This window comes from Protomyctophum bolini (genome assembly GCF_963924005.1).
Source record: "Protomyctophum bolini genome assembly, chromosome: 12".
In the NCBI taxonomy this organism is placed as follows: domain Eukaryota; kingdom Metazoa; phylum Chordata; class Actinopteri; order Myctophiformes; family Myctophidae; genus Protomyctophum; species Protomyctophum bolini.
This window is the reverse complement of record NC_137873.1, coordinates 40497048-40511084: the sequence shown is the minus strand read 5'-3', so window position 1 is coordinate 40511084 and position 14037 is coordinate 40497048. Positions and strand designations below refer to the sequence as shown.

At 41.4% G+C, this 14037-nt stretch overlaps 1 protein-coding gene across 1 annotated transcript; it reads right to left on the bottom strand.

The window, feature by feature from the left end:
* Positions 1–669: 669 nt before the first annotated feature.
* casq1a (calsequestrin 1a) lies at positions 670–13203 on the bottom strand. The gene is made up of 11 exons (XM_080777211.1): positions 12742–13203; positions 7209–7302; positions 6691–6791; positions 5953–6064; positions 5413–5486; positions 4660–4790; positions 4349–4394; positions 3557–3611; positions 3320–3420; positions 3117–3191; positions 670–2695 (listed from the first exon to the last, which is right to left on the bottom strand). Exons 1-11 carry the CDS (start codon positions 12988–12990, stop codon positions 1910–1912), a joined length of 1824 nt encoding a protein of 607 aa, XP_080633337.1. The 5' UTR covers positions 12991–13203; the 3' UTR covers positions 670–1909.
* Between the last annotated feature and the right edge of the window lie 834 nt (positions 13204–14037).

Genomic DNA, 14037 nt, shown 5'->3' with positions numbered 1-14037 from the left:
TGGGGCTCTGGATCATGGACTAAGAACTGGGCCGCTTCAAGCCTGGTGGAAAAGTGGGCCACAGGTTTTTAGTCCATGAGCCAGAGCTCAAAAATTGGTGGGCAAACTATACCCTATATTAAATTGTTTATAGGATCAATACATGTAAATTAATACACGATAACCCTTCCACAGTAGTAGCTTTTTCATATTTTTTTGCATTTTTAAAAATGTAAAATTTGTAATACAATAAATCATTGTCTTCGTGTAAGTACACAATTGGGGAAGTTTAATGGTGATATAGGTATGGTTTGCCCACTCATAATTAACATTTCAATTTTATGGACTAAAAACCAAAAAGAACTGAACCGGTTCCCATTGGGAACCAACCGGTGGAAAAGGGGCCAGAGTGTCATGGCACACATTGTGGGCTAGATATATTTTCAAATCGCCAATGTAGGTTTATACAGGTATAGTACTGGTTTTGTGCGTGCGTGCATGTGTGTTGGAAATGTGAAAATAATATAGTTTTTAAAGTGAAGAAGTGATAGGCATGCAATTTAATTCATTTTCATTCTTCCATGCACTATAAATAAGGTCCCTCTAATCTTTGTAGTTGGACATACATGAGCAAGTATACTGGTAGTCATTTGTATTTCTACACACACACTGCTAAAGAAACATTGGGGGGAATTTTGTCCAAGGTGTTCTTTATTTAAGACTTTACAGTAAGGTAATTTATCTTGTTACAAAAATAGAATATGACTGTTGTACACATTTCTTGTCATATAGTAGAAAACATCCACATAAGATGTACAGCACTTTCAGTGCACAAAGTTACAATAATTTTACAGATTACGCTCATGAGACTTATGACCCGTTGGAGAGGCCTGCTAGCACCGTAGAATTATATTTCATTTGTTTGGAGTTTGGGGTAAAAAAAAACTGAACATAAACAACAATTCAAATATTCAAAATGCAACAGACTTCACAGATGGACTCAGACATAATGCATTGAGATTGCAACCAGTTCACCAGCACTTTGAAAAAAAAAAACATGAGCAATATAAAAAAAAAAAATCAATAGCATTAGATGCTGAGGTTTCAAACTGGTTTCTCCTTTTACTCTAATAAAATAATAAAAGATATTAAGGGGTCTTAGAAAGCACGCTCTCTTTTTTTAAAGGGCTAGACCACTTTGGTAGCGGTTTGGGTTGTGTAGTTACCTTGCCATGATGTAACGCCAAAGGTGTGCAAGAATTAAACAAAATATATATATTTTTAGTCCTTAAACGAACAAAGCTGATTCTGACAATGTAGAACATCACCAAACCCAGTAACTTACTGTTTGGTTTTTTAAATAGAAATGTCAAATTCCTGTTGATCCATTATCCACAGATCCAGTCAGGGTTTTCTCCCAAATGAAACTAGAAAAATCAACAGGACGTTGACATTTGTATTAAAAAACTGGATTTAGTGATGTTTTATATTGTTAGAATCAGCTTTGTTTGTGTTTGTTTATGGGTAGAAAGTTCTCTCCCCGAGAGTCCTCACTGTACAATGTAAGCCAATGAAGAGCTTATTTTGAATGATCAATTTCTTTAAATCAATTGGATGGATGGAGCAATACGTTTTAGAGTTACATCATGGCAAGGTAACTACACAACCCAAACCTCTACCAAAGTGGGAGACGTTTAAGCACCCTTTAGGCAACAGAAGGGTTGGGGATATATAGCTTGTGAACTGGGGGAGCTGAGCAATGGAATATTGTTCTGGCAAGATGCAGAGCAGTGATAATGATGAAGACAGGAGACGGGATATGAACATAATGGTGAGATCAATATAATGACAAAAATGGATGGATTTAAGAAAATCTTGACTCTTGAAACTGATTTGGTCAGACTTATGAATAGTGTGTGCCACCGACAATTTATTCATCGTCATCATCGTCATCATCGTCGTCGTCGTCATCATCGTCATCATCATCATTGTCATCGTCGTCATCATCATCATCATTATCGTCGTCATCATCATCATTGTCGTCGTCGTCGTCGTCATCATCATCGTCGTCATCATCATTGTCTTCGTCATCGTCATCGTCATCATCGTCATCGTCGTCATCATCGTCATCGTCGTTATCGTCATCATCGTCATCATCATCGTCATCGTCATCATCGTCATCGTCATCATCGTCATCGTCATCATCATCGTCGTCATTGTCATCGTCGTCATCATCGTCGTCATTGTCATCGTCGTCATCATTGTCATCGTCATCATCATCGTCGTCATCGTCGTCATCGTCGTCATCGTCGTCATCGTCGTCATCATTGTCATCGTCATCATCATCGTCGTCATCGTCGTCGTCGTCGTCATCATCATTGTCATCGTCATCATCATCGTCGTCATCGTCGTCGTCATCATCGTCATCATTGTCATCGTCATCATCGTCATCGTCGTCATCATCGTCGTCATTGTCATCGTCGTCATCATCGTCATCATCATCATTGTCATCGTCATCATCATCGTCATCATCGTCGTCATCATTGTCATCGTCGTTATCGTCGTCGTCGTCATCATTATCATCATCATCGTCATCATCATCATCGTCATCCTCATCAGGATCAACATCACCTGACAATACATCTCCAATCCAGTCCTGAAGCTCGTTTGGAGATGGCAAATCATCATCATCCATATCCATCCATATACTGTCAGCCTGTAGAGTGATAAAGAAAGAATTACTACCGTAAGCAATTTAACTATTTCGGGTGGATTTTAACTCGCTAAGTCTGTGCAATCTTGGGGTCAAATAAATGAAAGTGGTCATTTTTGATGAAACTGGAGGTCTGTAGTACCTGGGGAAAAAAATCTTCGAATGCCCCCACCCCCCTGTCAAAAATAGCTAAAATCATTAAAACAAAAGAAAGCAGAAAAAGAAAAAACACTCATCTTTTACTTTCTCTAACAACAACCTAAAACATGAACCTTGGTTGAAAAAACAACAACAAAGCTATCCTTTAACTATGGCGGAATCCAAACCATTGCAAGGCAGGCACACAGAATAATCTATCTATCTGTAACATTTTAGTTTGGGCCAAACGTATAACGTAAAAAGTGCATAAAGACAATATACTCACATCCGATGTATCAACAACACCAATCTGTGGAACGGACAGGTCGATTCCAAAGATCTTCTCCCAGTGTGGAACAACCTGCAGAGAAAACATTTTATATTTCCTGGCAAACATAAATAATGATTGATGAATTGTGTAGACATAGACCTGAACCCTAATATTCCTGTGTTTGTTTGTATACAATACCAGAAACTATAGTCTCTTACCAAAGGGAAGTCATCTGGGTCAATCCAGAGAATGCTGAGTTGAGTGTTGTCTGTATTGTCTTCTGCAACTTTCTTTAGGATGTCCATGAACTCAAAACCATCTGTGAAGTGTAGTCGGCTTATTATTGGTGACGTAAACAATAAATCAGAGCTATGTCCATCTACCAGAAACATCACAACAATGGCCTATACATTGATTAAATTCAGATTGGAATGTTTTATCTGAGGTTTCTTTACCTGGGTCAGCCTCCTCTGCAAAGGCTATTATGTGTTGACCGCCCACATCATCGTCCTGTCAGAAGAATACAGCAGAGGGGAACGGGTTGCAATTTAGATTTTCATTAACCCAGTAAAGGACCACTTCACCACTCATCTTCATATAATTGGTCCTCACTCAATAAATGAATACAAATGCAGAAATTGTGTTTCATTCCAACTTGCAATATATAATATACCGTACCTATTTTTTAAATTATTTCTGCATTATCACATTTACATAACTCTATATACAAAAAAATACAAATCTATCTCAAATGTTTTTTTTTGTAACAATCCATAGAGCCCAGTGGCAGATATAGACCGTTTCAAATGAAGAGCCAGGCAGGTGTCAGTTGATGCTTTTTCTGGTACCAAATTAGGCCGGTCGAGCTCTAGCACCACGCAAATAATAATAATAAATAAAAATAAAACCAAAAAAAAGTGTGGAATTTTGCATCACAGTACTTCCGTTTGAAATGTTGCGCAATAACATAGAGTTTCATATTAACTGTAGATCGTGCAAGTGCATTAACGATGAGGGAAGCAGCTATCATTCTTTGCATAATACAATTTTTTGTGTGAAATTTTGAGCTTGTGTGTGCTGTGACATCCAACGCAAAGCTGACTTGAACTCCATGGCCGTCCTCTCGGATTAGTGTAGCTTGATGATGCACAGTTTGACAGACAAAATCATACTTACAAAAAAATTAAAAAAGAATTGTTAGTGAGGCTTAACAATGTCACAAAATGCTGTCACCGTTGGGAGCTTACCCATATCTCGTACACATTGTTTGGTTGCAGTTTCCTCAGGGTTGGTCTATGTCAAGGAATGACATGATCTTATTAAATTATAACTGTGTGTGTGTGTGTGTGTGTGTGTGTGTGTGTGTGTGTGTGTGTGTGTGTGCGCGTGCATGAGGAATATATATAGTCTCAAAAACTATTACAACGTTACATTTAAAATATATATCTTCCATGGCTTTCATTCATTCTATAGGTGTTCTCAGGTTAACCCGGTTATGCATTGGCCAATCAGAACAAAGGTTCTATCTCCATCTCCCTCCCATCCCATTGGGTCTCACCTGTCATTATCTTCAATGAAGTTCACCAGCTCTTTCTCACTGTAGGGTTTTCCAGGGATGACAAGGGGATCGTCTAGGAAAGGCTCGTAGAAGTCCACCTCATTTATCCTCAGCTCCAGAGCTCTGGCGATCTGTACCGCAGTGGATTGTACCAAACAGTTGGAGGCTAGCCAACCATCACGTACAGTAGAGTATATACAACTTACTTTCACAAGGGGTCTCCTACTTTAACACCTCACAGGTTGTTCAGAGCTTGATGTTACTTCTTTATGTTACACTATAGAGAACATTCTGTATGTCAAGTAACCCTTTGATCACGTGGTGACTAGCGCATTCATAGGGTGATATTTCACTTTGGTAGAGCATTGTGGTGTTTGGTGCTGCGGTGCAGCAGATGCACAATTGAAACAAGTTATATGGTTGATTACCAGAATGGGCTGTTCTGGTTGAGGCCATTTTGAAAAGTCAAAAAGTTGACCTCACAGTCACAACTACAAGACCTTTACAAGTTTTCAAAACAAGAACAAGAACAAGCAACTATTTTACTTCCTTTCTGGACAAGCAAAAGAGACACAGAGATGCAGTGTTGTTGCATTGAGCTATGGGGATACAACACTGCATCTCTTTTTTGCTCGTCCAGAAAGGAATTAAAATAGTTGCTTGTTCTTGTCTGTTTTGAAAACTTGCAAAGGCTCTGCCAAACAGAGAGGTCACTTCAGGTACGCCAGGTATAGGGATCATGATGTTGCTCACCCTGGGATTGAAGGTTGCGAAGAACTTGATGTGAGGGTGGAACTCTTCAGCAGCGTCCTCAAACGCCACAAAATCTGAAAATGTACAGGCATCCATCATGCTGTTTCAGAAGAACTTATAGCTTAATTTATACTCCATCCCACAATGGTGTCTCTTGTGGACAAGGAACTGAAGGAGTTAATTAGTCTTTGTCTGCAAGAAAGCACCATCATACTATATCGTAGATACTTAATGATAATAATGAATTTATTTACTGTATATAGCACATTTCAAGACATAGTCACAAAGTGCTTTACAGAACAGGTTAAAAAAACAACAACATAATACTAACTACGGGGTAAAAAAACAACAGCATAATCACAGCTCCAACAAGATATCAGTAAATAAAACAGCAAGCTGAATGTTAAGTGAAAGTGAAACATGCACGGTTGTTGCCAAATTTGTACTGTATTCTAAATTGTATTCTCTCATACCACCCCTTTGATAATGATTAAAGTGAAAATTGGCAACCGATTAAAACATTTTCTCATGCATTCTTACGTTCAGACTTGAGACCCTTAAAGTAGCCTATCAGTTTGGTGTCCTCGTCAAGGGTCTGGAAGCCTTTAAGTTCCCTCATGCTGTCAATGATTTCCACGGGTTCCTCAAGGACCTATAGGGGAACATTGTGTAGTCGGAGGAGACACAGAGACGGACATGATGAGGCAGAGTATGTAGAGACTCTAGTAGAGTAGTCGTAGATATGGCTGTCAGACACTCCTTTAAAGGACCACTTTTCAACCTATCGTCATATAATAGGTCCTCACTAATAATCATGATAAAATGGCACGATTCTTTTCTACTCAGTCTGTGTCCCATAGGAGGGCTGTGGGCAGTTTAGAAACCGTCTTCCAGTGACATAATCGATGGGGAATACAAGCCACAAGCTAATGGAAACTGCAGTCTTTCTAGTCCTGAAAAGTTGCAATGCGAAAATGGAAGCCATCGTTCTCACGATAATGAAAATCTAACTTTTTTGTAAAAAAAAAATCAGCCTAATGATGATGTCACTGGAAGACTGTTTCTAAACTGCCCACAGCCCTCCTATGAGACACAGACTGAGTAGAATAAATCGTGCCATTTTATCATGATTATTAGTGAGGACCTATTATATGAAGATAGGTTGAAAAGTGGTGAAGTGGTCCTTTAAGAAATAATTAAATAGCGACTCATGCATTATATATTGGTACTAGATAAAGCAGGCTATTATTTCACTGGGAGCATAATATCCTCACGAACATCATAGATGAACTCCACAAGCGTGTGTGGTGTGAGCTCTCCGTCATATTCTATGATTTCATCAGCCGTGAAGATGTAGATACTGTCGGGCTCATCGAGGTCTGGGGAAACAAAGAGAGATGTTAAGCCCAATTCTCAACTAATAATACGTTATTTATGGCAAGCTACACATGGTCGTAGACCGTGTATACATTAGCCGTTGGGTCTCAAATCCACCAGAGGTCAGACTTGTCCGTTGGTTGGTTTTGTTTTCTTCCTAGTTATTGACTGCAGATGTGCATTCTATAGTACAGTGAGTTGTAAGTGTACAACCTGTGGGTAACCTCATTTATCCTTACCACACATAATACATATTTGCCACCCAAAAGAGTTTGAAAATTTGGGGGTAAAAGATACATTTCCAATCAGATTCAGGTTTAGTGTAGATTGTGAATATTAATTATAACCACTGGTCTGATTTGAGAATGGAATTACATTCATATATCTGTGTAGCAATCTCAAACTCACTGTGTATTTACCAAATTTCTTTGCAACCGCCTTGTCCAACTTCTCATCAATGAGAGCGACCCCGATTTGTTCATCTTCAAAGTCATCTAGGACCTGGGCGGCAAGCTGAAAAATAAAACACAATGTTAGTTGAAGGCAGATTTAAACTTTCATCTCAGATACCGAATTCTGTAAAACTTGAGAGAACCTGACTATATGTGATTGACTTCTCCACCAGACAGTTTAGAACAGGGATTCTTTCAATAAATCATACAAAATTAGCATGACTTACACAAAAGAAAAAGACAAGTAAAAACAAACAAAAAACAAAACACAACTAGCAGTCCAAAAACTAAATACCCCATGGACAACACCCCTCCACATTCTGTTGTTGACACTCGTGATTATGTCATCTGTAATGTATAAATACAAATTGTTTACTCCAACCATCCCTTAATATATAAATAAAAGTAGTCTCTCATATTTCATGGAACTTTCCTTTTGCCTGCACTTTTTTTGACTTGAGAGCTACTTTCAGCGCAACAAGGTCTACCCATGCAGTACCCACCCAAAAAGTATTATCCCATTGCTGAAAAAAGTTAAAAAAAAACCCCGAAGGGGCTTTGGAATAGCGGCGCTGGTGTTACATAAGACAGACACACTTGAAATGGAATTGGTACTGTTTTGTTGGGCACCCCTGGTTTAGAATAATAAAATATCTATTTCGGTTCAATCGATACTACACTACAGTATAGGCCTTTCTGTATAGATCCATATAGGACTCACAATGTTGGCAAAAGGTGGGCATTCAAACTCTCTAAATTGCTAATTTTGAGGAATGGTTCAGGTCTGAGAGTTTCTAATCTAAAATGTAATAAACAATTCATAGTTGCATAAGGAGAAGAGAGTGGAGCAGCACGGACATTTAGAGTCGTTTATTAAGGTGCTGAGTATACAAAACGACTAACGTTTCGACCTTGCGGTCTTCTGAAAAACGTTAGTCGTTTTGTATACTCAGCACCTTAATAAAAGGCTCTAAATGTCCGTGCTGCTCCAGTCTCTTCTCCTTATGCAACTTTGATGTCCCTGCACCTGTGAAGCACCGGATCAGCCGTTTTAGGCTTGAGGCGCGTTGGTAGACTCCCTTTGTAAACAATTCATAGTGTTGTGGTTGATCAATCATTATGGTTAACCAGTTGTCTTCTGGTGTAAATCTTTATTGCCCAAACTTTCTTACAACATCCGTACAACCTGGCGTGTGTTTGAGGGGGTGACTACTACCCATTCAGTCCCAACTCCTAAGGTACTTGTAGAGCCAAAAGTCCTATACTTGGGTGCTACTGGTTGCCGTGGAAGTTCAGACATGTGCTCCAGAAACTGATATCCAAACATTCACTGAGTTCATATTCAATTATTTTTATTAGCTGCTCAAAGTCCTATACTAATTGCATACAATATAAAGATAAACCGGAGGATACAGATCTTAATATGAACACAGTCTAAAAACTGTTTGCCTCTGCCACCTGTGCCTCATTAGGGCTTAAATACCCTCCCTGTAACCATGGCAACCTAGGCCTCGATTGACACATTGACAATATGAAACATTGAAACAATATGGTGGCTCAAACGGCTCCTACAGTACTCAAGACTGAGGAATGGCGAATCAAACATTGTATGCGCATGACATCATCATCATACCCGGAAGTTATGCGGGAACGCCTACCGAGTGGCAAAAAAACGACTTTCTGGTCTTAACAGCCCATACATCCAAACAGAATAGTTCTACCTGATAAACAACGTTAAACTCACTTTGCCTCACACTTTACCACTCCATTTGCCACTCACTTTATTATGTGCATATACCCTCTATATTGTATATTTCCTCAAGAGAAACACAAAATCAAGGGAGCTCCATATCCACCACAAAAGCAGCACTGTCTAAATATAGCAGCAGACCCTGCTGGGCTATTCTGGACAGGAGGTGTTCCTGCTGACATGTACTGTACAGTGCTCGCTGCATGTGTCAATCAGGCACCAGAGCTGACCGGGCACTGCTGCTGCCAGAACCTCCAGAACCAGAACCAACAGAGCTGACCGGGCACTGCTGCTGCCAGAACCTCCAGAACCAGAACCAACAGAGCTGACCGGGCACTGCTGCTGCCAGAACCTCCAGCATGCTTGACCAATGACCACAGCTTCTTCTTCAACACAGAGGAGACCGCATGGGTTGAGAGAATTGGTGGGAAAAAGTATCTAGGCTACTACTATGGCCGGGTTTTCAAAATGTACTTGAGTAAAAGTACAAAAGTAGAAGTAAAAATATCGACAATTGGTAATATTCAATTAAAGTACAAATACCTCAAAGTTGTACTTAAGTAAATGTACTTTCCACCACTGGCAGAGAGTAGGGTTGAGCTCTCTCTCTCTTTCTCTCTGGTGAGTCTGTGTCTTTCAACCTTTTCAAAAAGTATTTACGTTTGGCCTCACACAGGACGTCCACACAGCCCTATAAATATAGTCTATAAAGCATACTGTATAAAAAAAACGACTGTAGTTTTTCTATATCCAATCTTCCACTTTGATTGTTATTATATGGGTTTATCGTTAATAATGGGTCTAAGAAAAACCTGAATGATTGATTATGATTTTTAGAAGATACCGTGGGACTGGTAATCAACGTTAAAATATCCTTCTAAGTCTAACAGAACAGCCATTTAATTGGATCTGAATGTGCTCCTATGGCTCCATGCAGTAACCCTGGGAACTGTGCATAGAGCTTACGGAGCCTTGCAGTAGGTCACAATTTCACAAAACAACCTGACCCCAAGGGGACAGTGGATGGTGACACTGCAGTGGGGGTCGGTGGTGTGTTAACTTCTGTATGGTGACATTAAGTAGCCTGGAAACCAGACCAATCTGCCATTGCAAAGTCGATTCGTCCTCGGCAGATTTGGTCTGGCACCGCTCAGTTGTGATTGGATTTGGCTCCCTCCGAAGTAGCGAGGGACCAACCAGGACCCAGTATGCAAATGTGGCGCGGGTTCATCACCAGACCAGAGGCATTCTTGCTTTTTATCTTCCCCTTAGTGGAAATGCAGGTTCCACACAGCGATTCCAGACCAATCAGTCTGGCCGCCGTGCCAGGCTGGCAGGCTAGAACTAATGCTTTTGGGCGGCTGTGGCTCAGGAGGTAGAGCAGGTCGTCCAATGATCCCTGGGTCGGCGGTTCAAATCCCGACCCCTCCTGTCCTACATGTCGAAGTGTCCTTGGGCAAGACACTGAACCCTACATTGCCTCCAATGAGTCGGTTGGTGTGAGCTTGCTACCATTGCTTGGTGTGTGAATGTGGGAAGTGAGGACGCTGGCGTCGACTGTTCGCCGCTTCACCTCCCAATGTATGAATGAATGAACCATTGTAAAGCGCTTTGAGCACTTGGAAAAGCGCTATAAAAATGCAATTCATACATTAATGCTACCTGCTTTATTGTGTCGATGTGCAGAAAGGTTTGGTTTGATGGTTTGGACCCATGCAGCCACATGAATATCTTGGGCTTCTCTCAAAAGAGTGCTGTAACAGCTACATTCTTCATGTTTTCCCGGTAAAGCTTTGAAACATATCTGTTGTCATATTGCTCTTTGAAAAACATTGATCAATATGCTATCAAACCATGCAGGAAACCCCAAAGGTTTAGTATAGTCCAGAATGTATTCCACGAAGTAGGTCATTCCGACCATCTGTTCAGTAATATGCAGTCCATGCTGGAGATGTATATGTTACTCTGTATTTCTTCACAGATCGGATGTACAGTTAAGTGTTTGGTCATCAGATGTCATCAGAATGTTGTCTGAGAGTTTAGTTCAAGATTCTATTACATATGGAGATGAATAATAATATTAACAACAACAACAACATCCATACAACATCGACTGTATAGTGCTTTTTTTCTGAACACTCAAAGATGCTTTAAATAGAAACAAAGAAGAATGACTGCAATTTAAAATGTGTGGCTCCATATACCGGTAGTCACTTTGGAAGTCTCTGCATTGCACATGTTGTTCTTGTCCATTTCACCATAAATCATTAGCATTATCTAATCAGCTAAATGTTACTGTGTGTTCTAAGATTGTAAAAAAAAGAACAGACAGCTAAATAAGACATTAAACAATGTATCAACATCAAACTGATGTTTTGCAGGTCACGCAAAACAAAAACATGATATGTTGGTATTTGAAACTATGCACGCACGCACACGCAAACACACACACACACGCACACGCACACGCACACACACACACACACACACACACACACACACACACACACACACACACACGGCTATAGGTTCAAATACCAACATATCATATCAATGTTTTCTGAGGAAATAGGCTATATAGTATAGCCTATTTCCTCAGAAAACATTTCAAACATTTCAAACGTTGGATGATGAAAAAAGATGGTGTGAGGATTCATGACTGAGTGATGCCACTGAGGCCATAAGGCAACAGCTCGGGTGTATATGATGATGTAACCTCTGTTCCTTAGAAAGGAGTCATCTCACATGACAGCAGTCCCTTTGACCACATACTTCCCCTGCTGTACGCATACAGACACAGTAGTTGTTACTGTAGGTTCCAGTCGGTTGCAATGTTATACTGATGGACGTATGTACGTACATACACACGCACACACACTATATACACACCCAAAACACAAACACACACGCACGCATGTACTGTACTGTATGAAATGCAATACCGTGAACAACTTTCTGACCATACGCCAGAATGACGGCTGTGATCCGCCTTCCGACCTCAGCACTCTTGCTTGGCCCCATGCATGCAGGATGCTGTCTCACAGCCTCTTGACCACCATTTTCAGCACTTCAGTTATCAGCATTTCTCATTCCAGCAAATCTATTTCCTACACAGCATCACCCCTCAAACATCCTCCTCAGCCAGCCCCTCCCATCTCTTGTATTTCATTTCAGCATTCAATAATGTCAGCAATGTAAACAATATAGGTGTTTTTGTGGCCCTACACCTCCCCACCCCAGCCTCACCTCTACTACCACCTCACCTCACCTGCCAAAATATTTGTTAAAACTAAAAATGTTCCAGCAGCAGCACCCAGGGTAAAAATGACATCTGTACATCAATAATACATTAAAATATCAAACACCCTGTTGAACCTACACTCACAGGCTTTTATCAATTATTCCTGAGCAAATGTATCCTCCTGTATATAATAGCCCAGTCCTCGTAGAATGTGTGTATGTGCCTATATGGTGTATACTTTGAGAAGTTATGTCAAGATGATTCCATGACATGTTATCAGTCCACCTTATCCACAACCCCTGAGACCTGGCTGTCACCCAACTGGTTCTGGTTATGGTTTAGGACCTGGCTGCCACCCAACTGGTTCTGGTTTAAGACCTGGCTGCCACCCAACTGGTTCTAAGACTGGTCCTAAGACCTGGCTGCCACCCAACTGGTTCTGGTTCTGATTTAAGACCTGGCTGCCACCCAACTGGTTCTCCAGAACCCAACTGGTTCTCCAAACCCACCTCAAGGGCAAGCTCCTCCATCTGGAACTGTCTCTGGGCGACACGGCTGCTCCCGGGATGCTCGTGGTAGTACACCACCATCACGTCGTACTTCTTCATCACGGCCTTATAGTTCTTGGCGCTCAGGTGATGGACCCGGTCCTTGCCGTCGTACTCGGGGAAGTCCAGGCCATTGTCACTGTCACCTGCACCCCATGACAGTCCGCTGAGAGACAGCAGCACCACCACAAGCACCCAGCTCCACTTCATGGTTCCTCTCTGGTTTTTGGCACAACCTATACAACCGATAACGCTGTAGTCTCAAAAAGGTAGAAATGTGAGAATATCTATAATTAAAAAGAAAAATAAGAGAGAACTGGTGAGAAACGATGAAGGAGCAATTCCGAACCGCGCCACCCAGAAGAGAGCAAGACCAACTCCTGAACCCTTCTTATTAAAAACCCCACATGGGGAGCTGGCAACAAGGCATAGGGTGTGAGAGGGGTTGGGCTAAGTTCTGAATATAGGTGTGTGTGCGTGTGTGTGTGTGCGTGTGTATGCATGTGCGTATGTTACAAGTTTGAAGTGGGTGGAGTGAAGAGGTGCAGGGGCAACATCCTGCTCCCCCTGTGCAGACAGAGGACAGCAGAAGACAAGAGCGAAGAAAGAAAGAGAGTTAGAGAGAGGTAGAAATAGTGAGATGAATAAAAAGAGGATCAGGGTCTGACATCCGTTGCATAGAGAGCGCCATGCAGCTACCTTGAGCCAAACGACAGGAAGATTGGGAAGATGAATATAGAGACTTGCATGCCGTGTGTGTATATACGAGGAACTCTTTTCCCATATTAAGAGGGGATGGCTGGCCGCGCTCGGATCCCGGCTAAAAATAATGGATGTTAGGAAGGCGAAGTACATATCAGGAGCTGGGGTCGCTGGTGTCCAGTTTTCTGCTACTGGCTCTGGCGTGGTGCTAGAATGTGGCCCTAGGTTACTCAGGGACAGGGGGGGGGGTGGGGTGGGGTTGGGGGTGGAGGGGGTGATGCACCTGCTAAAGATCCATTAGACTGACACGGGTGTCATGCAGGAGTCGTGGGCCAGTAACCGCAGGATCAAGGACAAACTAAATGAGTTTAATCATAAAGTATTTGTTTTGTTGGGGGGGGCGGGGGGTGTCTATGTGTTGACGTGCCTCAACACATGCACGACTACTATCTTACACTGTGTGGTCTTAACGGCATAGCCTGGTCTGTGCGTGTGTTGATTACTTGCAATATTTGTTTACAAATGGAAAGGGGAGAGGTGCGAGTTATAAATAAA